Source organism: Octodon degus, unplaced genomic scaffold (genome assembly GCF_000260255.1).
Source record: "Octodon degus isolate 3935 unplaced genomic scaffold, OctDeg1.0 scaffold00076, whole genome shotgun sequence".
Taxonomy (NCBI): Eukaryota; Metazoa; Chordata; class Mammalia; order Rodentia; family Octodontidae; genus Octodon; species Octodon degus.
The window spans coordinates 8,827,598-8,854,945 of NW_004524652.1; the positions used below are offsets into that span (position 1 = coordinate 8,827,598).

Consider the following 27,348-nt stretch of genomic DNA (forward strand, 5'->3'; position numbering starts at 1 on the left):
CAGACCCAGTAGGGGCCCTGCCTTTGTGCCCACTGAGTACCCAGGATGCTGGGCTGAGAAGGCTGCTCAACCTTCATGGTAGGACTCACAGCCAGGCTCTGGGCTTACTCTAGGATTGCCATGTGCGCAAAACCAAGTCCCTACAGAGCTCTGGAGTCCAGAAATGAGCAAGTGGGCACTGACCACTTCCCAGGCTATTAGATAGCAGTGGTGACTGTACAATCAGCGGGGCTTCCCTGAAGTGACTCTTGAGCTGTGCCCCAAATGTGAGCAGCATCCAGCATTGTAAAGCTGTCCTCTCGGTAGAGGGATGGTGGTGCAAGAGGCTGAGTTCATGCTCCGTGCACCATATGCTGGGCCAGAGTGTGGGCAAGAGGCCAGAACCTCCTGGGATCTTGGGGCCATGGGCTGGCAGGTCGCTATCTGGAGTGTGACAGGACCCAGCTTCTTTTCGATGCTGCCAACCTGTTGGGGCTCAGGATGTCATCCTGTTTGAGCCTGGTGCCTCACCCCAAAGCAGGTTTTCTTCTGCATCCCCCTTTGGCTCCAGGCTACCTGGTCTCCCAGCCTGTGCTCCAGCATCCCATTCTGCCTCTGGGGGAATGCATCTCCTTCACGCCCTAGTACCCCAGGTCCCAGGCTTTATCCAGAACTCTACTTGCCCGGATACCAGTAGGACCTCCCCTACCCAGAGCCCACTTCCAGAGGCCCCATGCCAGGCTGTAGTGTTTCTGTGCTGTGATCAGAACCTCAGGAAGTCACCTGAGCCTGTTTCCCCACTTTTTTTTTTTGTATTTTAGGACAGGGTCTACAGGCTGTCACTGTGTAGGTCAGACTCGTAGTGAGCCTCCTGTTTACAGCCTCCCAAGTGCTGGGATAAGAGGCATGAGCCACCGCCACCACACTCAGTCTCAATCACCATCTCAGGGCACCTCGGGGGTGGGGCCAGCACGGCAGGCCTGGGGATCGAACTCCTGGCCCCTGCATCTGCCTAAGCAGGCACTTTAATCTGCTGAGCTATTTGGCAGGTCCTAGTTTCCCCATTTGTGAAGTAGAATCAAGCACCTAGCTGTGGCTTACTGGAGGGTCACATGAGGCCTTCCATGCAGTACTCTGTACCTGGACATGGCCTGAGTGGTCCCCCTGGCAAATCCACTTGCTTAAGCATTACTTCCCTCCACGTTGTGAGGCCTGCTTCTGTAGCTTCCTCTTAGAAAATTTATGAAATGCCAATGGGTGAATCCCTTCCTCTGGAAGCCACTGCTGTGCAGCCTGGCTCTAGCACTCACATGGTAGGAACAAGCACCAGAGGAAGTGGGCTGGGGCCAAGGCATCATTTCTTGCTATATCCAACTCTCTTAGGCTCATTCTAGGTGTTCTCCAATTCAGAGACAGACAAAAGACACCAGACCTGAGAGTCTTCACCTCAGCCCCCCCCCCAGTGCTTTGTGGTGGGAATAAAGTGTGTGAAAGGACAGTCAGGGGAACATGTGGCTTCAACAGGTTTTTTTTTTTTCAAATTAATTTTTATTTATGTGTGTGTGTGTGTGTGGCCAGCTCAGCCCACCAGGGGGCGGGGCTGGCTGGCATGTGGTGCTGGGGATCAAACCGCGGTCCCTGTGCTTTGCCAAGCTTGTTTCAAGTAGGTGCTTTAGACCACTGAGCCATCTCACCAGCCCTCAACAGGTTTTTCTACTCGGGACTTCTCCAAGCCCTTGTGAGGCTGCAGAGCACAAACAGCTGTCATCGCTGGGATAATCCCACTTTGCCTTGGCTGCTAGGAAGCTCAGATTTGTGATGAATGGGACTTTGGCTTGTTTTAGCAGTTGTCTCCTTCCTAGTTTTTTCTGTATTTGGTACAGAGTCTCACTCTGCAGCTCAGAGGCAGGGCAGGCAGAGCATGTGATACTGGGGATCAGCCCAGTCCTTGCACTTTGTCAGGCAGCGCTTAGGCCGCTGAGCTATCTCTGTGGCACTCCTAGTTTTTTCTGGGCATCTCTGTAACAATCTTTTTTGGAACAAGGCTTATCTTTTAAAGTTGGTCTTTTTTTTTTTTTTAATTTTTTTTTTTTTTATTTATTTGAGAGAGAGAGAGAGAGAGAGAGAGAGAGAGAGAGAGAGAGAGAGAGAGAGAGAGAGAGAGAGAGAGAGGTGTGTGTGTGTGGCCAACTCAGCCCACCAGGGGGCGGGGCTGGCTGGCATGTGGTGCTGGGGGATTGAACCGCGGTCCCTGATGCCTTGCCAAGCTTGTTCTAAGTAGGTGCTTTAGACCACTGAGCCATCTCTCCAGCCCAAAGTTGGTCTTTTTGTTGTTGCCTTTTTTTTTTTTTTTTGAGACAGTTTTGCTGTGTAGCTGTCTGGCCTTGAACCATATAGCCCAGGCTGATCTGGAACTCATGGTGATGGTCATCTTCCTGTGTCAAGCCTCCCAAGTGCTGGGATCACAGGTGTCCACCACCACACCCAGCTAGGGCAGCTTTCTTTGATACCAATAAGTATTTCCTGTCATCTTTCCTGTCAAGGACTAACAGTGTTCATCTGTCCATCTGTGTCACCCATTCCAGGCTCTGATTTGGGGTGGATGACCAGGTATGCACAGCAGGGGTGGGGTCTGTCTCAGCCTTTCCTCTATCTGTGTGACCCACTTGCTGGCCCATGTTATTCAAAGAAAACCATGTTCAAGGACACAGGGCAGTTCTCTGGAGAGGTAGGCCCTAAGTGGCATGATGCTTCCCTGAAGGTGTGGGCTGCCAGGGGGCAGGGAGTGGTCTCTTCCTGAGGCTTCACTGGCCCCTGGCCATTAGTCTGGCCTATGGTGGCTGGACAGAGGCACCGTGGTGGGCTGAGGCCATCGTGTGCAGACTGCTGACATACCCCTGTGCTAGGTCCCTGGCTGCTTGGGTGGGGTTAGATACTGTTGCCCTGACCTTTTCCCACTTCCCAAGGAGCAGGGACAGTCAGCAAGCCTGCTTCTTGGTTGAGTCGTGTGCCACATCTGTCTAGCCACCACCCACTGTCTGGCCAGGGGGCCTGAGCCTGGGAGCCTCCATGCTAGGGGGGCCCAGGGCACCAAGGTGGGTCCTCAGAGCCCTGGCCCTTGACAGGCAAGAAGCAAACAAGGGGCTGGTGAGATGGCTCAGTGGTCTAAAGCACCTACTTAGAACAAGCTTAACAAAGCACAGCGACTGCGGTTCGATCCCCCAGCACCACATGCCAGCCCGCCCCGCCCCCTGGTGGGCTGAGCTGGCCACACACACACATAAATAAATAAATGTTTAAAAAAAAAAAAAAAAAAGAAGCAAACAAGTCATAAGATAGTTTCCAGGTGATGCCAAAGGGGCCACAGGCCTGGGAAGAAATGAGGGGCTTTTGTCATTCATGTCCTCTAGGCAAGACCGGAGGACCTGAGGCAGGGCAGGGGTCATCAGCACTTCTGACCCAGCTGTACAAACCCATTTCTGTCAAATGTCTCTAAAGAGATGCGAGACAATGAGCCTAGAGCCAGACTCTGCAGTCTTTAGAGGCACATGGGGCTTTCTGCCCGGTCTGCCTGCCTACTGCACAGGACCCCAACCCTGAGTAGCCAAGATGAGTGCCAGGTCACACTGAAATCCACTTTAGTATGGAATTGTGTCCTTTTCGTTTTATCAGGGTGCAAAGCTGGGTGCTATAGCTGTCCATGGCCAGGGCAGGATGGACACCCTGGCCTGGGACTTGGGTAACATGCTAGAGTCAGGCCTTTCCCAGGCACTGGCTCACACCATCACCATAGCAACCCCAAAGCAAACTGCCTCGAAGCTGACAAAACTGAGGCATGGAGAAGACTGAGCCTTTTGCTTGGGGTTGCACAGGAAATGGCAGGGTCTGGGCTGGATCCTAAACCTTAGAGGGTAAGAACTCTACAGAATCCCAGTGAAGGTCACCCACAGAAATGCAAGTCCTCCCATTGGGTCAGTGTCTAAACTGGCTTGCAGCTTTTATTTGGGGCTGCTTACCATTAAGAAAAAATACAGCAAGAAATGGGTTTTCATGAGCATGGTTGTAACTGAACCCTGCTGCTGCCTGGATACTGGAAGCCAAGCAAGCATGCTCTCCAGAAGAGGCTCACAGGACATGGCAGCTGACATGGTATTGTCACACCAGTCTCATCACCAACACCACAGAAACTTGAAGTTGGGGCCTGAGCCAGTGGAATGGAGGGGAAGCCAAGGCCCTCAGATTACCCTGTCATTGACCCCGCAACCTCCATCACCTCCGTTCCCTTAGAGTTCACTAAACAGGCCACCCTGGCCCTACCAGCCTGGGTTTGGGTCATGGTTTGTGCACACAGAACTGTTTGGGGGAGAGCCATTGTGGGCGAGGAGGGGCGCCTCCTTCTGCCACCTGCCTAGAGCTGGCACAGAAGCCCAGCAGAGTGAAACCAGTGGCCTCACCATCAGTTTTAGTGCTCACACAGGCACAGACACTGGCTGGAACCGAAAGGGGGGACCAGGCCTCCCTCCACTCGGCCTGCTTCCTCCAGTGAGTCCAATGATGAGGCCAGCAGGCCACAGGAGCCTGTTGCTGTAGCTATCCCAAGGGGCAGAAAGATAAGAAATCGGGGTTCTGTGCATTAGGGAGCCCCACCTGCTACTGACCGCTTAGGGCTGGGACTGCTAGTCATGTGACTCCTTCCTCTTTGGTAGCAGGAGATATCCATGGCATGCTAAACCCTCAGCTGATGGTTATCCTCCTCTGACCCGCTGGGTCCAACAGGGTACCACACTGCCCTCAAGTACTGTGCCTGACCTTGGAACTGTGCTCCTTGGTACCGTAAGCCTGGCTCTGCTTGCTACTCTCTGGAAACCCAAGCAGCTGTTTCCCACCTCCCAGGCTTCTTCTCCCTTGCAGCCACCTGGTATCACATGGCCCTGAAGTAATTTTAGTGGCAGGGCCATTGGGAGGAGGGGATGTGAGGGGGTGGGGCATGTCTGATACTCCCCAGTCAGAAGGCTGCTCCTCAGCTCTAGGGTACCCCCAAGTCTTCTGCTTCAGCCAGGCCCAATGTGTTAGGATGAGGAAGGTGGCCTCCCACCCTGTGTGGACAGCATATGGTGGGAGTGTGGGGCTGTGGCCAATTTGGCATAGCCATGCTATGCTTTGCCTCTTTGGGTTTGGTGTGACAGGGCAGGTTACGGGTCAGGGACTTCTATGTGCCTCCAGCAGCAGGCAAGCCACCTCCACCAAAGCTGGGATGTAGCTGTTAGCCAGCACAAGTTCCTCAGGCCTCAGTGGTGGCCAGGACATGAGGGGACTGTGGGCCAGGCCTCTGTCCAGGCCCTGCCCACTCAGCAGCCCCTGCACACTATGGTGAGTACTGCAAGACGACAGAGGAGAAGCCTGGAACACCCCATCTCCATTTTCTAGAGTTCAAAGCCCAAGCTGCAGGCACCCTGCTTCAGCATCCAGGAGGTCCGGCGGTGCACACGCCTGGAGATGCCCGACAATCTCTATACTTTTGTGCTGAAGGTGAGTGACCACAGGACTTTCAGGCCTGAGAGTAGGGGCCACACACTCCTCAGACTCACACTGTCCCCTTCCTGCCTGCCAGGTAAAGGACCGGACAGACATCATCTTTGAGGTGGGAGGCGAGCAGCAGCTGAACTCATGGATGGCTGAGCTCTGGGAGTGCACTGGCCAAGGGTGAGGCCCTCCCCACACTGCCCCATTTGCCTACTGTGCCTCCCCTAGCCCCACCCTAAAGCCCTCAGACCCAGCTTTCTCCCTCCAGGCCGGAGAACACAGAGCCAGAGATGCGCCGTTCCTCTGCCCCTGAGCCCAGCACTTCCAGCTCGCCACAGGGTAGCACAGATTCCCTGAACCAAGGTGAGCAAGGGGGCCAGGCCCTGGGACTCTGGGTACCCTGGCACTGTGGCACCTGCATGGGGTTACCACCAGCCTATCTTCTCTACCAGGTGCTTCTCCTGGGGGGTTGCCAGACCCCACTTGTCAGAAAACAGACCACTTCCTGTCCTGCTACCCCTGGTTCCACGGCCCCATCTCCAGGGTGAAGGCAGCCCAGTTGGTACAGCTACAGGGCCCTGATGCGCATGGGGTGTTCCTGGTGCGGCAGAGCGAATCCCGGCGCGGGGAGTATGTGCTCACTTTCAACTTTCAGGGCAGAGCCAAGGTACAGGCAGGGGAGTTGGGCTGTGCTGTCACCCCTGGAGCTCACCTTGGGACAGCGTACCACTTTCACCTCCCTCCCGCAGCACCTGCGCCTATTGCTGACGGAGCGGGGCCAGTGCCGAGTGCAGCACCTGCGCTTCCCCTCAGTCGTGGACATGCTGCGCCACTTCCAGCGCTCACCCATCCCGCTTGAGTGTGGGGCTGCCTGCGACGTCCGGCTGTCCAGCTATGTAGTTGTCGTCTCCCAGCCACCAGGTGCAACAGAGAGACCTTTTGCTAACAGGGGTGGCTGGCGCAGGGAGCTAGGTGGAGGGTAAAAGCTGCTGTGGCCCAAGCCACACAGACATGTGGTTTTGGGTCCTGCCAGCACCTGTGCAGACATTGATGGAAGGTCTCTTGGTCACTTGTCCTAGGTTCCTGCAACACTGTCCTCTTCCCTCCCTCCCTCCCACACTGGGACTCAGAGCTGGGCCTCCCCCACCTCAGCTCTTCTGGCTGTCCTCAAGGGCTTGGTCCTGAGGGTCTTCCGGGCCGCTCGTCACCCCCCGAGCAGATCTTCCACCTGGTGCCTTCCCCGGAGGAACTGGCCAGCAGCCTGCGGCACCTGGAGTTTGAGCCTGGGAGTCGAGCCCGAGACTCTGACTATGAAATGGACTCGTCCTCCCGGAGTCACCTGCGGGCCATCGACAACCAGTACACACCTCTCTGACGGCGGTGGGGCCCAGCCCCCAGGAGTACAGGCGAAGATGTGAACTTGTGAATGTAGTGATCTTTCCTTCCTTCCAGAGAGAGATTCAAGGGCCACCCAGCTACTACTCCTTGCAGTTGGATGTGAGCCTATTAGGCCTGTTAAAGGGCCTCCTGTAAGTCTTGCCCATACTCGGCTTTTCCTTGTTGTTTACAGAAGTGGTTCCTATCTGCAGATGCCACCAGATCTTGCCCTGGGTCCCTAATCCCAGTCCCCATCACTCTGAGAAGAAGTGGGGGGTGAGGGCAGGAGCTGGAGGAAAAACCCTCTCACTGACACTGGCACAGCTGATGACAAACATTCTACTGGGGGGAGAGAGGGGTGTCATCAGGGAGCCCAGAACACTAACAAGCCCTGGAGCCTTGTGGGGTTTCCTGTCGGAGCATCAGTCCCAAGGCAGGTCCATGCCACAGGTGGGCACTCCTAATACTGCTTCTCTCAGCTTTAGGACAAAAGCTCTATCACGGGCAAGCTGAAGGTAAAAAATGATTTTAAACATTTTACCTCAGATTAATTTTTTAAAGGATTCAGGTTTCAAGACTAAATCATTGCTTCCTTCATTGCACTGTTTCAACTTGTACCTGACTTGTGCCTGCTCTATAGCCAGGAACTGCTATGCAGACCCTGCCTGACTTACTCATGGTCCGAGCCACTGTGCCTGGCGGCCTTGTCCATCCGTGGGACCGTCACCTGCTGCTCAGCAGCCACTGTCCGCCCTGAATACAGGGAAATGAAGCGTGTCACACTCAGAGCAATTCAGGCAATCACTGAAACAAGAGGGGGGCAAGGAAACAGTTCTACCTTGGTGCCTTAAGAATAAACGACCCTGGTGTACAGCAGCAGCCTCATGAAGACTGGGTGTCACTGGGGAGTGGCAAGCGGAAAGGAAGGAGGCTGCTAGGCCCTTTCTAGGCAGCCCCCACTAACAGGCCAGCTCAGAGGCCCCCATGCATCTGTGGCTTATTAAATGACCCCACACATGGGCTTCTGATTCCTTTTTAATCCAAAATGGAAGCTAGGAATCTGATACTGGCCAAGGAGAAACTAAGAACTGACAATCTGTCCTGTATTTCTTAGCACATGTGTCTCCACACACAGGACCCTGTCCAGCCAGGGCCTAAAGCCAAACCTCCATCTATACTTGCCTTTCAAATGACATGATTCATAGAGGGGCCTTCCTGTGGAGGCGCAGGCACAGAGCAGGCAGTGACGTAGCAGCCAGCTGCTCCCGAGTGCCCAGAGAACCATTCAGTGTGGCCAACCAGTGTCAGGCAGTGGCTTCTAGGATCACTCAGAAGTGAGCATGAACCCAGCCTCAGAGCAACACTGCCTGCCTTCTCAAGGACAGGCTCGGTCTCTCCAGCTACTCTCTGTACACCAAGAGGGCAGGCCATTGCTTCTACAACTTGCTCATCTTTAGAGGGCTTTAGGGTGGGCATAGTGGCACACCCCTGAAATCCCACTGCTCAGGAGGCTGAGGCAGGAGGATTGCCAAGCGCTCAAGTCCAACCTGGGATATGTAATAAGTAAAAGGCCTGCACTACATATTGAGACCCTGTCTCAAAACACCAAGGGTGAAAAATGGCTTTAGAGCCACCTCTGTGCCACTCTGAAGATACTCCAGTGTTCTCATGGCCCACACCCAGCACTATCCGGGTTTGTTCAGATCTGAGGATGCCTGACTCTATCCTCTACAAGCAGGCTTCTCTAGAACATGTGTGGTTGGGTGTACCCTAAAGGCAAGAGCAACGTGAGTTCAAGGCCAGCCTGGGCTACCTCCTGAGGTCCTATCTCAAATAAAAACCACCAAAGGTGAACCAAGTAAGCAGTGTTTGAGATTTTTTTTGAAAGACGAGGGTCTTCAGAGAAGGCAAGTCTAATGAGTGAGTTGGCTAGGTTTTCTTCTGTCCGCACAGGAAATAGTGAAGTAAGTTCCCTTGCTCCAGCTCCAGCCAGTTCATCCCCTTCCAGCTTGGGCAGTGCCAGAAGTGCGCCAGGCTCTGTACACACAGCAGCTCCAACCCAGTTCAACCCAGACAGTGAACTGAGTCCCCCATCCCACACTGCTTCCTCTCTGAATGTGTCCAGTTTACCAGGACAGCTCAGATACATTAACAAAGACCCCTTATGGCCCTGGGACCAAGTGACACTATGCCAATGCCTTTTCTGCTGGAGCAGATCCAGCTGCCTGACGGGGCTGGGTGCTCTCACTGGTGTACCTGGCCTGCCTTGGGCCAGCACATCCCATGCCCCTCCCACCAGGCACGATGTGATCACTGCTGGCAGATGAGGCCAAACCAGCAAGTTCCACCTAGAGCAGGGCGAGTGCCATCCTGGACAGCGGAGGAGTGTCAGGGTCCCTCCTACTTACAAATCACAGCTCCCAGCACCATCCCTTCCTTCTCATCTGACATTAACTTTTACAAACTAACAGTCACCAGCACCAAAGAATAAGTCAACTAACCTGCCTTGAATTTTAGACCAGCAATCCATATGGTTTTATCTGGTATAAATCTTCTGCCTCGATCACTTCTGGACCATGTAGGAAAAAGGAATAGCAATCATTAAAATCCTGGACCAGAGAACACTATTTTTACATAAGTTTCTTAATCTATCAAGGAAGGCCTTCAACTTTTCCCTGAGGGTTGCCTGAGATTGCTTCCTGCTCTTTATTCAGGGCTGTCTCTTACCACAGATGGCATGTCCGAGCTAACATCTTGACAGTAGATCACCCGCTGCCTCTTACCAAGGACACCCTTGATGTCTAGTAGCTCAAGTAACAGTACAGTGTACTAACACAATCAGCAGATTCAGCTGGTATCATTTTAGGCAGAGGGTATTTGGCAAATTTGTATGTATTGTTTATGTACTGTATAAGTAACTTATTATTGAATAATGCAAAATTTGCTATAATGTACAAATTGCTATATATGTGAATTAAAATAAGTTTCCAGAATCTTGATTTGTTGCTACCATGTCTGAAGGCTCTATTATATTAAACCTATATTCTTAAAATCCATACCCTGCTTAACTACATGCTTTTCCTCTGTCTTCCAAAGGAAAGTGGGGATATTGAATACTTGGGAGTTTGTCCGTGTTAGTAAACTGTTGTATATGTCTGTATCTTTTGGCCTTACTGTCCTCTGGATCTATCTCTGTGTCTGTCTGTCTCTTGTCAGGCTGGCCTGGAACTCCGTTCCTCTTGCCTCAGCCTTCCCAGTGCTTGGATTATAGGCCTCCAGATTTTCTAATTGTAGTTTTAAAAAATAAAGTATCTCCTGCCCCCTGCTGGTAAAATAGCTGAATTGGGACAACTGCTGACCAAGGAGTGGTTGTGTCTGGGAAGAGAGGAAATGGGAGTTGACAGAAGGCATGCATGCTGCTTGGGGCTGTGGCATTGGCCAGCCTTCCTCCTCCCAATTCCCTGCACTAATCCAGAAAGGAGAGCTCAGACTTGGCTCTTACCTTATACTGGAACTAAAGGTGAAAAAGAAAGACTGTTTGACAACTACCTTTAGGATACAGAAGCAGCCTATGTATAGCCCGCCTTCCCTGACAGTCTCCTACAGCACAAGTAGCTTACACAAACACACATTAACTTATCAGTTTTTAAAACTTTTTTTATTTTTAAATTTTTTTAAATTTTTTATTTTATATTATCTACAAAGTAAAAGTTTTCCCTTAACTTAAAAGTTGAACCACTGTAGACAGTGATCACCTCATCAAACTTGATTTATAAATAATAACCCGTCAGTTTGACGGTAAGAATTTACTGAACGTTTGTCAAGTTTAGTAAAAGGGTGTTCTAAATCTTGATTTTTTTTTTTTTTTTTTAGCGATAATAGCAGCAAGAATCACTCTTGTTACTTCTTTTGCTAGCTGATGTGTTCATGACTTTCAAGGGCCATTAAAAAATAAATAACTTCCAGTTTCAGCAAGCAGAGCTGGGATACCTGCGGGACTTGGAAACAGCACATGGAATTATGGAAGAGCCCACAAATCCCTAAATGCCTCTACTCGGTTCAAATGCCTTCCACTGCAAGTGAACTGTTAGCATTCCTACTGAATGTTACAAGAAATCAACGTATATTTTTTAAAAAACAAAATAAATGTAATTCTAGTTTTCTGTGCTTCCAGTTGGTAGAAGCAGTAGAAGGGAGGAGGGAATTTGGCCTTTCGGTTCCTCCAGGGCAGCCTTACAACTGCTGTTGGTGGTGGGCTTGTACTGTAAAAAAGAAAAGTGCACATTTAAACAGAACACTGGCAACACTGCGCATCAGCCTAGTGTCTCCACAGTGCAGACTGTGAACTATCCTCGTGCTAGCTGAGCAAGACTTGAAATTGAATTCACTTCCCCCCACCCGTCTGCACCAAGGTGGGGAAGGACAGGGAGGTGAGTGGGTAGAACAAACCAGTCAGACGTGAAACCTCTTCAGATAAAACTCCCACAAGACTTGATGGGGGGAGGAGAAAAGGCTCTAACATACCCCCTCCCCACATAGTAGCCAAGCACAGCATTGCTTTCAGAGTAACAGGTGAGACTGAAGTACCGCCATGGCAGCCATCCAGTACTGGAGCACCAGCAAGGGCGGCCCCCTTCGGGGCGTAGGCCGGGACTGACACTACACTCAAACCAGTCCACACACAGCACTTGCTCATCAGTATCTTCTCCAAGCTACAATCAAACTGCCATGGTCATAACCCCCCGCGTGTCAGCTTGTGGGAACTCAGGAAGGAACACACTGCCCTGCGCAGCCTGTTGTAACAAGGAAGGCCAACTGAGTCCTAGGCATGCACCAGCGACCCGAATGCGGTGGCTGCCGCTGTTCATCAAGCCACATCCTGCATACCATCAGAACACACACAGACCGGTTCACGGAAGCCTCAGGCCCTGACACTGACTGATCATCGAAGTCCCTTTCGGGCAGTGTTGGACGGGTCTTGCTATTCTTGAGCACGGGGCTTGCAGCGTTGGCCCTGCCTGCCATTCAACCTGTGCGAGCAGAATGCTTGGGGTGCCCCGGCGGCCCCTGCACACACACGCCTCACCTGAAGGGTGCGTCATATAGGGGAAATGCGCTGTTGTCGAGACTGGAATGGGCTGTAGTGCACTTTGAGCGAGAGCGGCCTGGGGACCGCCGGGTGGCTGTGTCGTCATTAGCATCATTGGCGCATGGGCAGTTGGATGAGAAGGAACCATTCCTGACTGTACATGAGCCTGAAACAGAGAGCTCTTTTACGCATACAGGCAACATCTCCAGCTTAAACAACAAGTCAACTGTGTTCCTTTCCTTGCACTAGACTGGAACTCAGGAGTGGGCAAGGCTCAGCCTCAGGGCCGTTTCTTTCCTCTGGGACGCCCCCTGGTTCACACCTTCTGGCAGCTGCTGCAGGGCTGGGGAGCCTGGGTGAACATCAGGGCTCCAACATTCTAATCGCCACCGCTGCTCATCACTAAGTTCTGCCTCCAGCACAAGGTCTCAGAAAGGGCAATCCTGATCCCGAGCAGCATTTTCAGCTAGGAAAAGACACCATGGTGCTTCAGAAAGGGGCTTCCACGTTGGGCCTGAAGATGTTTGACAGAGACATTCCTTTCCAAAAGAAAAGGAGACTATTGCAGGATAAGGAGGGACTGTTGGATGCCACCGACCTGGGTCACTTTTCCTTGCTTCCACCTCCCCTTGCTGAGGCCTGCTCACCAGGCAATAAGGTGAAGAAACTCTTGGGTTCCCTGCACTCTCGGAAAGGTTCACTGATGGAGTGGGGCAAGAGCCTGCAGCTGACAGCTCCCATGTGATGAAGAGCAGTCTGGAATTATCTGGACCACCCAGTGCCCAGATACCAAGTGACAGCAAGTTCAAGAAAGAAAGATTTCAGCCCAGACAGCAAGAGCCCGGCTCTGTAAGGGGTTGGCAGGGCTAGGAAGAGCCCTTGTTTCCTGCCTCCCATACTGTGTGCTGTTTGTTCTAAGAAAGTGAACTTTGAATGAAACGCCATTTTTACTCTCTCATAATCAAGTGGAATATTTGGACTTTCTCACATAATAAGCCTTTTTTGCTCTTTCTGCACAAAGACACAAAAGTGAGGTTTTAGGAACCTCAACTTATATTTAAGTTCACAAACCTACTTTGCCACCAACTCTGTTAGACACCTGCAGAAATGCAACTCTCATGAAGCTGATTCCATCAAAACACGCTGACCACACCGGCCCCCTCCCGACTACAGAGCCAATCGACTCTAGCGCACTACACTGTAGCACCTGACTTCCACAGGGTATGGGTTCCAAACACGCCAGCAACTGTGGACCTCCAGTAACATGGAAGCCCAAGAGATCTCCAACCACATCGCATCTCTGGCCCACACCTTGCCAGAGCCTCGTGGGTACACTACTGGACAGAAAATGGAGGTGAGTGAGGTGGGTCTTGTTTAGACCCACCGAAGAGCTCTGGTATCGAAGTAGCACAGACAACTAATGCAGCCAGTTCATCTGAACTGGGCTCCATGGATGGCCTCAGGACAGCACTAGAGCCCAACTCTAGTGCCATTCTTCTCCCCAGGAGAAGCCAACATGTCCCTGGCCTATATAGGACCTCTGTCAGCAGCTGATGCAGACGGTGCCACACCTTCTCACCTTCCCAGGCTCACCCTGAAGGATCTCCAGAAATCTCCAGGCCTGCACTATAACAATAAGGCACCTGGGTGCATCCAACTTATTACCCAGCCCTCTCCAGAAGCATAACACATGGCCAAAGCAGATGGGGGACAATCAGGGAAAACAGCTGGACAGACTGCCCTGAACTCATGGGACTGACACCCAGGCTGCCAGGCCTAGTCCAGTCACCTTGGGAAGCTGTGACTTTCAGCCTCTATGCCTGCTAATTTCTGTGGACGTGTGAAGGGGGTATATATATATATGGTGACATATATATGTATATATAGGAGGGAAGCTATAGACAGAGCAAAGCAGACACAGAAAGGAAAGGACTGGGGTGCATTCCAGAGTCAAAGATGTTTAAAGGTCTCAGCTGGAAAACGTTAAAGGACTGATAAGCAACTTCACTGATTCCATTACAAAACCACACCAACATTTACTGAGGGCCAGATCACAGGCGTACTGAGCAGGGAGAGGGAGACAGGCAATGGCACCACACACAGGGGTCCTGGCCTGGAGAGCGGCTGCCTCTTTGCTGCATATGACAACCACCACGTCCTACTCACTCTTCCGAGAAGTGGCTATGCTGATTACCTGAGGTACATGGGCCATGTGGGGTGGATTGGTGTATGCTGGCTGAACATGAGAAGGATGAATTGTGAAGACCGTCTGCTGTGCTGCTGGAAAACTATTCTGTGGCGACTGCGTGTTGGAGGCAGGCGTCATGGAAGGTGGGGTTGGTGCAAGCCCGGCGTGGTAAATGGCTGACTGCTGCTGCGGACTGGCCAGATGGAGCGCCGGGGCGGCCTGGTGCTGATGGTGCTGCAAAGCATCGGGGAGATTGGAGAAAGACTTCTTTTACAAACTCCCATCCAAACAGGTAAAACAAGACTACAGACCCAGGGAGATGAACGATGTCAAAAAACAAAACATTCCTAACTGCTTCCTGAACCAACACTGACTACAGACTTTAATAAAAAAAAAATAAAACACCTCACTACATAGACTTTAGGAAGGTTGGGTTAAAATTTTTTGTTTGTTTTATTTTTCTGAGGTAAGGTCACTATAGTTCAAGCTGGTCTCAAACTCATGGTGATCCCCTGCCTCAGCCTCCTATGTACTGGGATTACAGTTATGTGCCACCATGCCCAGCTTGCTTCATGTTAATTTCTTTGGGGAGGTAAGGCATGGTGGTGCATGCCTATGATCCCAGAACTCAGGGAAGTTGAGGCAGAAAGAGAATTGTAACTTATAGCTACTTTGGCCAATTTAGGGCCACAGCAAGACTATCTCTAAATAAAAATGGCAGGGGATGAACCTCAGTGTGGAGGCTCTGGGCTTCGTTGCTAGTATCCCGCTATCCCCAGCTTTCAATGTCAGTAGGTGCCCAGAGATTATCCAAGCCCTCACTCTCAATTATGGGCCTTATTTTTAAATTTTATTTGAGCAGTACTGAGGATTAAACTCATAGCAACTCTACCACTGACCTACATCCTTAGCTAGCCCTGTATATTGAGATAGGATCTTGCTAAGTTGCTTAGGCTGGTCTCAAGAGCTTTCTACTTCAGACTCCCAAGTAGCTGGGATTACAGGTGTAGAGCACCACACCCAGCCTTAATGTCATTTTTGTTTTTATTTTTTTAATGTCGTTTTAAAAACCTCTCTTCCTACCTTAGTGCAGCACAGCTGTTTGCCAGCTGCATTAGGGGACCATACTATGTGTTGTGATTATACAGTGCCTGGCACTGAGAGAAGCACTCAGTCACTACAATAAGGAAGCAATGCCGTGCACGCCTCAACTCCTCCTTACCTGAACAGGACTGGGCGCCGGATGACTTCCACCATGCTGGCTCTGCTGCTGTCCCGTGGGGGTAGCTGAAGGCTGAGGATGTGGAGGATGTGGGTGCAGGGTGGCATTAGGGTGTGCGTACTGCTGAGCGAGGGAGCCCGTGGAAACTGAAGTAAAAGGAAAAGCAGCGTGTACAACTGACATGTTGAGGACCAGCATCACTCCTCTGCCCCTCAGCAACTGGACTTTCCTGAAGACTGCCATCTCGGACACATGTCCCTACCAATCTCTACATGGTCTTAAGTGTGAAGTACAGACAAACAATCAGACTAGCGTTTGATTTGCATAATGTTTGAGTTTGCTCTCAGTCACAAGGTTTTCTGCAAAGTTCGGTCAGAATCAGCTCAAACAACTGCACTTCTGTGCACAAAGTTACTCCTCCTTCTCCAAGCCTGCCGTCCCTCCTCCCTCCCACAAGCCATCACCTGCTACCTCACCATGCTACCGTCCTGGAGTGGTGTAGTGTTGCGTGGGCACACTTTGGAACAGGCTCCAAGAGGAGCTGTGTCAATAACGTGGCAAGATTAGGAACCTACCCAGGGCCAAATGACCACATCTCTGAGACTCATAGATGGGATCTACCATGTAGTTTGTTCCCTAGGGACCTACTAAGAATTTCTCACCTTTGTTTTAAAAATTCTAGAAGCTGAAATTAACTGTGTTATATAGAAAAAATGAATTCTCCTCAAAACACTCCAACCTCTTTTTTACAGGAATTTTACTAGGAAGAGGCACTTCAAAAGAAATAGAACAGACCCCTTTAAGATAAAATGTGATTAAAAATAACCCAGAGCCAATTCTTTAGACTCTCAGCCCGGGCCATGTAAAACAGGACAGGTACAGAGTCATCTGTCCATGTCTTCCCAAAAAACAATTAGAGAATACATGCAGCACATCCACCCTCAAGGTGGCAGTGAGCAGACAGCACAGTGCCGTAAGCCACAGCACCAGTAGGGACTGACTCCCAGCTCACTTCCAGGAAATGAATCCTGCCATCCCTTTAGAAGCTAATGCCACACATAGAAATGATGCTCAGAACAGTTCTTCACATAATGTGTTAGCAGACAGGTGAGAAGCAAGCACGCACAGGGACAGGCATCGACCGCTGCCAGCACGGATGACTGCCACATCCCACAGCAACGAGGCAGGGTTAAGTGCGTGAAGTTGTTCTGGAATAGGACTGACGCTGCGCAGCTGGAAGCCACTGTGGCTCTGACCTATCATTTTGTCTCCAGGCACAAACGCGTCTTAGGAAAGGCAAGGGCAAGGCCAGCTGCCAGTGCCAGGATCACCTGTGCATCCACTGCCAGTGCCACAGTTGGCATTTCTAGAATGTGTAGTTTAGCACAAATGAAGTTCTCTTTGCACACTGGAAAAGTATGCAAAGACTGTAACAGTAATATACACTGGAACATTTTAAGAAAACTGCAGCAACCTATCTCTGAACATTTTTTAAAGTCACAGCTATTTTCTAGAAGTCAGACCTACCCCACGACTCTGCGGGAGTGGTCTCTTCCTTCATACTTATTCAGCTTATTTTTAGTTTCTCCAAATTCTTTAGGCAGAACCTGACTTTACCATTCTTGTAAAACTCCTAATAGGTTTTTTTTTTTTTTTTTGTATTTTAAGGGAAGGGTGTTCAGGGTCTCTCTACTAGATCAGACTTGTAGTGATCCACCTGTTTACAGCCTCCCAAGAGCTGGGATTACAGGCTCACCCCCCCCCTTCGATTGCTGTCTCAGCACGCCCTGAGGGCAGGGCCAGCAGGGCAGGCTCAGGGATTGAACCACTGGTTCCTGCGCCTGCTTGCAGGTGCTTTAATCCACTATTTGGCCTGCCTTTAACATGTTTTAAACTTTTACTTCAGGGTAATTAAAATACACAGCCAGTGGCTACTAGATTGGACAGCACAGTTTCACAGCAGAGTTGCATTATCACAAAAAAATTCTGCTAGATATTGATGTCTAGTCATTTCTAGTTATTTTTAAACCACTACTAACATTTAAATCACATTCCCTGGCCTTTATTTTTTTATTTTAAAGATAGGGTTTCATAGTGTAGTTCAGACTCACAGTGAACTCACTATGTAGCCCAGCCTGGCCTCAAACTCACGGTGTTCCCCTGCCTCAGCCTTCTGAGTGCTGGGATCACAGGCATGCACCACCATACCCAACCCTACTAACTTCTTAAATGTTTCATTTGTATGAATACTAATAGTATTCATACTCCAAGAATTCAACTCCAAAATTCCAAGTAAAGCAACTCCAAAATTCCATTTACAGATTTCCAGAGTATAGAATCTTAATTAAATGTTTAAAACTATTCTCAAGAAGTTTTGTACTGGAAAGATTTATTCATTTTAGTACAGAGGCTACAGGGTTTCATTACACACATCGGACTTGTATTCCTCCTGTCTTCAGCCTCCCAAGCGCTGGGATTACAGGTGTGTGCCACCACGCCCAGTCTCATTTGCTATCTCAGCGCGCCCCGAGGGTGGAGCCGGGCCTACAAGGCACACCAGGGATTGAACCCCAGTCCCGGCACCTGTCTAAGCAGGAGCTTTAGTCTGCTGAGCTATTTGTCTGGCCCTTGTAAAAAATTTTAAATTTCACTTTTAATTATTTTTCTAGGCAAAGTATTAAGACTGAAAAGTAACAATAAATTTAAAAATCAGGCTGGAGGCACAACTCAGTGATAGAGTGCTGCAGAGCATGTGTGCAGGCTTAGGTGTGATCTCCAGCACTATGAAACAAAATACATTCAATCTGAGTGCTATATCATTTTCTACACAAAAACATGGCTACTACAGAAAATGATTATGAAGTCTAAAGTATTCATCACCTGGAAAAATGTAAGAATATTAAAATTATGAGAAGGGAAATTAAACACAAAATATTTTGCTATGAATGTTTAAACTTTTGTGTTGCCGGAGGCCTTACTTTTACTAAGCACATGCTCTGTCCCTTACCACAACCCTAGCGCATTTATTTCTTAGAGATGGACTCTTTCTAAGTTGCCCAAAGCCAATCTTCCCACGCTGACCTCCCCAATAACTGGGACCACAGGCCAAGTACCACTATGCTTGCCTTGTACTGCACCTTTTTTTTTTTAATGTCTTTGGTACAGGGTCTCACTGTGCAGCTTTGACTCATACTGATCCTCCTGTGTTCAGCCTCCCCAGTGCTGGGATTATAGCTGTCTACCACCATGCCCTGTCTCCATGGCCAGTGCAACATGTAGTACAGGGATCAACTACTGAACCTTTTTGAAAAAATATTCTGTGACATAAGTTTACCAACATTCTAAGACTATAGAGTGGTCCAGACTATAGCTAATTTGCATGCAAAGCAAAAATATTGCAGAGAACCAAGCTCAATAAATGTACTTTTTTTTTTTGTGGCCAGCTTAGCAGGCCCTGGGGGCGGAGCTGGCATGGCATGTGATGCCAGGGATCGAACCACAGTTCCTGTCCCTGTGCTTGCCTAAGCAGGCACTTTAGACCTCTGAACTATCTCACCAGCCCTGTACATGGTCTTGGTTTAAAACAGAAAACAAAAGACAACCTGCTCTCAAGTCCTCCTTTTGTCTCTCAGAGTTCTCTCCCTTGTAAATTTTCCCATTTTTGACAAAAAGAAAAGGGCTGGGGAGATAGCTCAGTAGAATAAGTGCTTACCTGGCAATAACAAGGCCCTGAGTTCAATCCCTGGTACTGCAAAAACAAACAAACAAACAAAAGAAACACCAGTAGGTTTGGGGCCAGGGAGATAGCTCAGTAGAATAAGCACTTGCCTGGCAAGTGCAAGGGCCTGAGTTCAATCCCCGGTTCCACCAAAAAAAAAAAAAAAAAAAAAAAAAAAAAAAAAAGGAAGAAAGAAAGAAAGAAAAACAAGATGTAATCTACACATCATAAGTTGCAAATAAAATTTTAAGAAGGTTAATTAGAAATATTTTCTTTTTTTCATATTTTAGCATACAAGATTTAAAAAAAAGTACAAGATCTTAAAGTACTAAGAACTCCTTTTTGCCTTGAATAGAAAAATGAGCAGGGAAAATGTGAAATGTATTTTATTTTTTCTGTATATTAGGGAAGTGCTTACAGGGTGTTCAGGGTCTCACTCCTAGGTCTGACTGGCAGTGATTCTCCTGTGTGTGACCTCCCACGTGCATTGTGCCACCACGCCCAGTCTCAGTGGTTGTCTCAGCGCCCTGGGGGCTGGGGCCAGCATGGCAGGCCCTGGGATCGAACCCCTACCCCCTGCAAGCAGGTGCTTTAATCCACTGAGCTATTTAGCCGGCCTGAAACATACATTTTAATTCAATACTTTGAACAAAAATATAATTTGGTTCTTTGAAAGGCCAGTTCAAACTCGTAAGGGGATAGGAGAGAAATTAAAAGACAAGGGGAAAATATCTTAAAGAAAACAGACATGGGAAAGGAACCAAGACAAACTAGTAAACAAGGAAAGAAATGTGGAAAATCTGGGGAAAAAGAACTGAAAGCACAGGGTTTAGGTAAATTAATTATTTAACTGCTCTTTTTTTTGGACACAGGGCCTCACTACACAGTTCAGTGGGCCTTGGACTCACTTCGATCCTCCCGCCTTGTCTCCTGAGTGCTGGGAGTACAGGTGAGCGCCACCATGCTGCTTGTTCTATCTGCTCATTTTAACTAAGAGGAGAGGTTAAAAATAAAGTGAGTTTTCTTTGAAATTCTGATGTAGCTGCTTAACAATTAAACCTCTATTTAAGAAACTTAGCTTTCCCTATCTCAAAAATAGAAAAATTTTTTTCAAAGTAGTATTGCTCTGGGCCAGAACTAGTCTAGAAGCTTCTCACGCAACACACTCCTTAGTATAAACATTTGAAATTCTAAATACACCATTATTGAAATTCTTACATTAAGTAAGTTTCCAAAAGTTGTTTCTGGAAGCCATAATCTTAACTGAAGCAACCCAGTCCATAAAGTGTCTAATTTGTAACTTAGTTTTATCATTTTGACCTTGGATGCAGAGGTAACAAGAGATCACCAGCACTGAAAGAGTTTAAAAATCAGACAAAAGAAAATCTTTTTTTTAAAAAAAAAAAGAAAGAAAATCTTTCAGCCTTTAAATGTGATGTTTCTGAAAAAGAAATATGAACAAAAGCTGGAAACTTCAGGAGAAAAATCAGGAACTTGACCAAACCTTGACAGAATGGCTTAGAAGGAAAATAAAGCAGCCAATTAAATTACGAACAGCAGTCTGTTAGTTTGTTTCACCTGGTACAGATACTCCCTTTCTGGGGAAGCTGCGCTGAAGCAACTAATGCTCAGGTGTGATGCTTAAGGACAGTTTAGCTACTTACCAGGACAGTGACTCCATAACCACTAACAGAAAGTAAGACGGTGAGGGTGACTACGCTCGAGACCCAAGCTGAGCACATGAGATCGTTAACCACTGGCACTGTCTTTTACATACTAGATCCACAGACACATGTTCCTTTTAATAGTATATACAAACAGTAAGACGCCTTTTTAAAGAGTATCTATTAAAGGATTAAAGTTATTTAAAATTTCTTAGCACCAAGTAAATAAATACTTATTAACTTATTTATAACTTATTTTTGGATACCAAGTCATGGCACAATTCATGAAAATTCAAAGTTAAAGTGCTTTTTAAATGCTAAATGTAGCATTTAATAGATAATGAATCATTTCAAAAGAATTCAAAATTTGGTTCCTGACACAAGAATGTCAATCCTTAGCATCTTCTAGAATACAGCATTTTGCACAAAGGGACACATACTAACTGCATAAATCTGTAATGAATTCCTACTAATAAGCACCCTCCATACCCAAATATCAAAGTCCATGACTTGCCTTAAAAAATTGCCCTATAAATAAGAAGACACATCTTGAAAGTTCATTTCTGAAACGAGGCCTTGCCCAGACTTTCTCCATTTAGGAGCAACCAACCCTTTTTTCTCTGTGTCCAGGAGAGACCTGCGGGCTGCTAGCACCAGCCTCTGGACGGAATGTTTTCCTGTTGAATGAAGCTCATGACACATCCTGAACGTGCCTACTATCTTAGTACTTTTTTTTTTTTTTTGAGTAATAGAGATTAAACACAGGACCTCATGCATGCTGGCTAAGCAGTCTACCACTGAACTACATCCCCAGCCCTTTTGGTTTTATTTTAAGGCAGGGTGTCACTAAGCATTAAAATAGGCTGGCCTGGAACATGTACTTCTCCTACCTCATCCTCCCTAGTAGCTGGGATTTCAGAAGCTGCACCCAGCTTACTTAAATCTTTTCTTTTGTTGGACTGAAAAGACAGAAATGTTTCTCCTCTACTATTTCATCAACCTCCCTATTAAAAAAATCCTTAAAAATCCCAGTGAGGCTAGATTTTTTCTTTTACTAAGAAAACGAAAAAAAGAAAAAAGAAAACGAATGTGTTGTTTTATATGCCTAATCTTGTAACTTGGTATAAAAATTAATAGTTATTCAGGAAAAGTTTCCCCAAATAAAAAAACTATTAGGCATTTCCCAAATAGTTATGTGTTTGCTTGGTATGCAAAAATTAATTTCTGAAATAACTTAAATTTTTATGAACTCCAGCTTTCTTAAGCTGGGTCACATGTCCTTTTTCAAAACTGAATTATTTACAGATATACATAGTTTTAATGATTTTGTCTGGCACAAGGAAAATACTGTTCAACAAGTCCATTCCCTTAACATGTATTCTTTAAAAAGTGTTTTACTGTACAATAAAATTAATATAAAAACCCAACTCACTGGCAAAGTAGAAAGATGGGCTTGTCTCCTTGTTGTATGGTAATTTGGGACATGCTGAATTTGGGAAATAGAAAGGTAAATTAGCCTTGTGAGGTGTGCATTTTCCTAATTTTCTGGAAAGGTCAACATATTTAGTAATCTTTTGGTATTCATGCACAATCCATTTTTATTTTACAAGAGATTAGAAGCACTTTTAACACGCTGCAGAATTTAACAAGGACTGAACCAGCAGACACTTTTCTTCTATACTGAGGTGTCAAGTTCTGCAGGCTGATTAGCTTAAATGAAAGGGGTAAATTCATTATGTGACATGAAATCATTATCTGGTAAAAAAGACCAACATGACATTCCACTGAATAACCTTGATATAAATAATATACCCAAATAAAACAATATTTAGTAAATTCAAGTCAGACATGATTTTGCAAAACAACAGAAATGTGCATTATAGGTATCTGGTAGCAGATCTAGAAGTGGAGAAATACAATAATAAAAACAATGGGCTGCTGTGTACGTATATGTGTGTTCCAGGAAGCTCAACCTCCAGTTACCAGGCAGCTGTCAGGCGCGGGTAATGCTGCTATTTCTTCTTACTTATGATATTTTTAAAATTATCTGCATCAAACTCCTAACAAACCAAAAAAAAAAAAAGGATTCTATGTCTAACTTCCAGATGGCTCTAGTTAGTAAGTTGAAACCATTGCCATGAAACCAAATTAGATGAATTAGCAGATTAGATGTGAAAAAAATAAAAATTAAGCTAACTTCTTAGGAAGGTAAAGACATTGAAGAAGGCTAGAGTCAAGAGATGAGGTTTGTAACAAAAGTCCTTTCTAAACTAGTTAAAAACTTACACAAGCTCAATAATAACTTAAAATGTATGCACCTCATATCCTAGCAATCTAAGTGTTCAATAACCTGTTAGTATATTTATATTAAATATATATTTATGCTTAATATATGTGTACATACACACACACACACACACACACACAAAATCACCTTGCAGTCCTTTATATTTTCAAAGACTGCATTTGACCATGAGCATTAATGAAAAACAATAATTGATACAAAATTACCACCAAACTCTGGGTACAAAGTCTTATTTTGCATTAAAGATAAATTTAAATTTACTTAAGGTGTAGCTTAAAAATAAACAATTCAAGTATATTATTCTTTTGAGAATATAAAGTACACATTGTTCAAGAGAAATGAATATAAAATTAGCATTTCCATTCAATAGTTTTGTAAGAATGTACGCAAGATGTTCTGTTTGAATTAGGCATAAGGTGGGGTTTTTTTGGCGGTACCAGGAATCAAACTCAGGACACCTTGTGCTTGCCAGACAGGCACTATACTGAACTATACCCCCAGTCTGGTATAAGGCTTTAAAAGGTCTAAGATAATTCAAATAAATTACTGAGAAGTAACAAAGAATTTGTTTTAGCAGATTATGCTTCATGATGGCAAAGATCAAAATACAGTAAAACCTTGGATTGCAAGTAACTTATTCTGACAGTCTCTTGCAAGACAAGCAAACATTTGTAACAAATTTAAACTTCACAAAGGAGTGATGTCTCACAATACCAGCAGAAGAGGAGGAGAAAAGGTAATTTCAAATGAACTTAAGGAGATGTGTAAATTGTAGGAAATAGCTTAAAGCTTTGTAGAAAAGTACCACCCAAACAAGGCTGTAGCAGTGCAAGTGACAAATATGTTTAATAACAACACAATGTCACATTTTTGCGAAATCCTCAAAAAGAGGCAAAAACCAAGTGGTGTCAGATAAATTCCTTATTAAAGCTGCACAAAAGGAAACATTCAACTGAGCCAACAGACAGCAGCTGACTCTGTCAGTGATAGCGAAAGTTGTCTCCCAATACCCTGCCCCTCTTGACATCCTCCCACCACAGGTCACGCAGGTTTTCAAAGGAAAGTGTGGGCTAATATATTTTTCTTTATATTTTATCATTTTATATTACTGTATTATAATCATTTTTATATGAATATTTTTGGGGTGCAGGATGAATCATGTGAATTTCCACTTTTTTAATAGGGAAATTTAATGTACAAGCGCTCTGGATTATAAGCCTGTTTCCAGAATGAATTATGGTTGCAAAGCAAGGTTTTACTGTAATTTATGTCCTACTACTCTTTTTAAGATCTGAAATAACCAAGGGAGGATCCTGACAAATTATTAACAAACCCATTTTGAGCTCTAGTATGCCCCTAACAAGAGAGGATTTCAATGCAACTTGCATTAAATACGGAAAAACAATTCTGATTTTGCTGATCAACTTTCTGCTAGCATGAATTAACTGGCTCTGATTAAGTTCATTCCAGATGACCCTGGACGTTACCATCAGTGTTTTCTTTGTAATACGTTTTCCTATTTGTCCACTTACAAATGGACTTCAGGTTATCAGTCCAAATGCTTTTCAGATGAAAATGTTCTGGGATGACAGTTATAAAAATCATGAGTGCCTCAAAAACAGTATTTACTGTACAGACTGTTTCAAACAACTGGTCCTTCACCCAGAGACAAAGTTACACGCCGGCAGTGAGTGTGCACATGGAGAAGCAAGATTTTGTGCAACATCACAGCACTACTACAATGGCTAAAATACAAATATGCAAGTGTGGGTCTAGAAGCCATGGAAGCTGGGGGTGTAGTGCACACCTGTAACCCCAGCACTGGGGTGATGGGGGGTGCTGAGGCAGGAGGATTGCTGAGAGTTCAAGGCCAGCCTGGGCTACATACTGAGTTGAAAAGTAGCATGAACTACAAAGCGAGACCCTGTCTCTAAAGAGAGAGACAGAGCCGAGAGAGAGACAGAGCGGGAGAGAAAGTAGGCAAGCAAGCAATGGAAATTTCAGATCAAAAATTTTAGATCTTATTCCAAAGCTAGTGAGCCAGAAAAAAAAGGAAAAAATGTTTCTTTCCACTTCTCAGGAGGCTTCCGGGTTAGCTCAGGTGTTTAAGTGCCTACTTGGGCAAACTGAATCGATCCCCAGACCTGGCCTTAAGGCAGCTTGAGCCAGCCAAAAAAAAAATCTTCCACTTTTATTTTTTTTTTTTTGGTATTTTAGGAAATGGTCTACAGGGTGCTCGGGGTCTCACTGCTAGATCGGATTCATAGTGATCCACCTGCTTATAGCCTCCCAAGAGCTGGGATTATAGGCAGGGGCCACCACACCCAGTCTCAATCATGTCTCAGGATGCCCTTAGGATGAGGCTGGCAGGCAGGGCCTGGGATCGAACCCCTAGCCCTTGTGCCTGCTTGCAGGAGCTTTAATCCAGTGAGCTATTTGGCTAGCCCTTCAAATCCTCCACTTCTTAAAAAATGTTGTAGTCACCAGAAATGTATTAACAATCATAATGTAATTTTCACTTCAACTTTCAGCTAGAAAATTAGTGAAATGTGTATCACTTGCATGAAAGCCAGTGTGAAGAACCAACACTGCCTTTTCACATATATACTCAATCCTGATTAGGGTAATTAATGCAAGGCTCAATGACAGATTGTAACTGAAATAATAAACCAAATCAGTCTGCATTATTTATTTTTTAAATTTTATTTATTTATTTATTTGTGTGTGTGTGTGGCCAGCTCAGCCCAACAGGGGGCGGGGATGGCTGGCATGTGGTGCTGGGGGATTGAACCGTGGTCCCTGTGCTTTGCTAGGCTTGTTCTAAGTAGGTGCTTTAGACCACTGAGCCATCTCACCAGCCCCAGTCTGCATTTTTTAAATCAGGTTACTAATGGGCTTCTTTTTTTTTTTTTTTTAATATATTCCGCTGTTTATTTATTTATTTATTACATTTATTTATTGTGTGTGTGTGGCCAGCTCAGCCCAAAAGGGGGCGGGGCTGGCTGGCTTGTGGTGCTGGGGGATCGAACCGCGGTCCCTGTGCTTTGCCAAGCTTGTTCCAAGTAGGTGCTTTAGACCACTGAGCCATCTCTCCAGCCCCACTAATGGGCTTCTTGAAAGAAATGTTTTCTAATAAATGGCAAATATTCTTTTTTTTTTTTTTTTTTTCTTTTTGCGGAACCGGGGATTGAACTCAGACCCTTGTGCTTGCTAGGGAAGCACTTATTCCACTGAGCCATCTCCCTGGCCCCGCAAATATTCTTTTAAATTTAAAATGTCCAATAACAGGCTTTAAGCATTTCAGGTTGGCTTTGAACTTGCTGCGATTCTCCTGCTTCAGTACTGCTCAAGTGCCAGGACTACAGCTCGTGCCAGGATTGCGGGCCTGTGCCACATGCCCTGTTTGTAAATGCCTTTGATTTTGTACCATTAGTGAACCCCTGTGACAGAAGCAAGCCTCTAGAAAGCATACACTGTAGGTGAAAATACAAGGAAGGATGACTCTTACAGACTAAACCCTCATCTTACTAGCCTACATAATGTTATGACTGCCAGTTATTTTTATTTAATAATAAAAAAAAAATTAAAGTGTGTGTGTGTGTGTGGGGGGTCCTCTTTATGTCCTCCATGCTGACCTCAAATTTGTAATCCTCCTGCCTCAGGGTCCCAAATTGCTGGGACTACAAGGTTGCACCACTGTAACAGCTTGCTGTGTAAAACAAGAATGTGCAGAAGTTATAAAAAGTAGTCTATCTCAAGGATGGGGAGTTTGCCTGAAATCTGTAAATTCAACCATTTTTTGACATGATCATTTGAAGTATCAAAAGGGTTTTTGCTTGTCTTTTTAAACTGATGTGGTGGCACATACCTATAATCCCAGAACTTTGGAGGCTGAGGCAGGAGAATCACTGTGAGTTCAAGGCCAGCCTGAACTACATAGTGAGACCCTGTGTCAAAAAACAAGAAAACAAAACAAAACAAAAAAAAATTTTTTTTTTCCTTTTAAAAAGGCTTTTCCTTTTTTAAGGGCTGGGCATGTATTTCAGTGGTACAGTGGTTGCCCAGCATGTGCAAAGGCCTAGGTTCAATTCCCAGCACTGTATACATTGTAAAAAGAACTACGTCCTCAATTATTCAGAAAGTTAAGAGATTTTAAAAATAACCTCATATAGCTGCATGTAAATAAAGTTTCATTCTCAAGAGTAGTACACTTTTATTGCTTTGGGGTTTGAGACAGGTCTTAATACACAGTTTAGGTTGGCCTTGAACTATGTATATGTAGC

General features: G+C 46.3%; 2 protein-coding genes across 8 annotated transcripts in view; one reads left to right on the top strand and one right to left on the bottom strand.

The window, feature by feature from the left end:
* Positions 1 to 8,733, top strand: part of Sh2b3 (SH2B adaptor protein 3) — a 33,754-nt gene extending 25,021 nt beyond the window's left edge. Inside the window, exons 3-8 of the mRNA XM_004635918.2 lie at positions 5,407 to 5,508; positions 5,591 to 5,682; positions 5,771 to 5,865; positions 5,955 to 6,169; positions 6,252 to 6,423; positions 6,582 to 8,733. Of these exons, the coding sequence (XP_004635975.1) occupies positions 5,407 to 5,508; positions 5,591 to 5,682; positions 5,771 to 5,865; positions 5,955 to 6,169; positions 6,252 to 6,423; positions 6,582 to 6,877 (972 nt within the window). The 3' untranslated portion in view covers positions 6,878 to 8,733. The remainder of the gene's footprint in view (positions 1 to 5,406; positions 5,509 to 5,590; positions 5,683 to 5,770; positions 5,866 to 5,954; positions 6,170 to 6,251; positions 6,424 to 6,581) is intronic.
* A 1,785-nt stretch (positions 8,734 to 10,518) lies between these two features.
* Positions 10,519 to 27,348, bottom strand: part of Atxn2 (ataxin 2) — a 140,199-nt gene continuing 123,369 nt past the window's right edge. For 2 of the 7 annotated variants that reach the window (XM_023720527.1, XM_023720531.1), the window contains 5 exons: positions 22,193 to 22,246; positions 15,379 to 15,524; positions 14,163 to 14,390; positions 11,966 to 12,134; positions 10,733 to 11,141 (listed from right to left, as the gene is read on the bottom strand). In XM_023720527.1, the coding sequence (XP_023576295.1) occupies positions 11,113 to 11,141; positions 11,966 to 12,134; positions 14,163 to 14,390; positions 15,379 to 15,524; positions 22,193 to 22,246 (626 nt within the window). In that variant the 3' untranslated portion in view covers positions 10,733 to 11,112. Of the gene's footprint in view, positions 11,142 to 11,965; positions 12,135 to 14,162; positions 14,391 to 15,378; positions 15,525 to 22,192; positions 22,247 to 27,348 lie in introns of all 7 variants that reach the window. The other 5 variants (XM_023720532.1, XM_023720528.1, XM_004635919.1 and 2 more) reach the window with 4 other exon arrangements.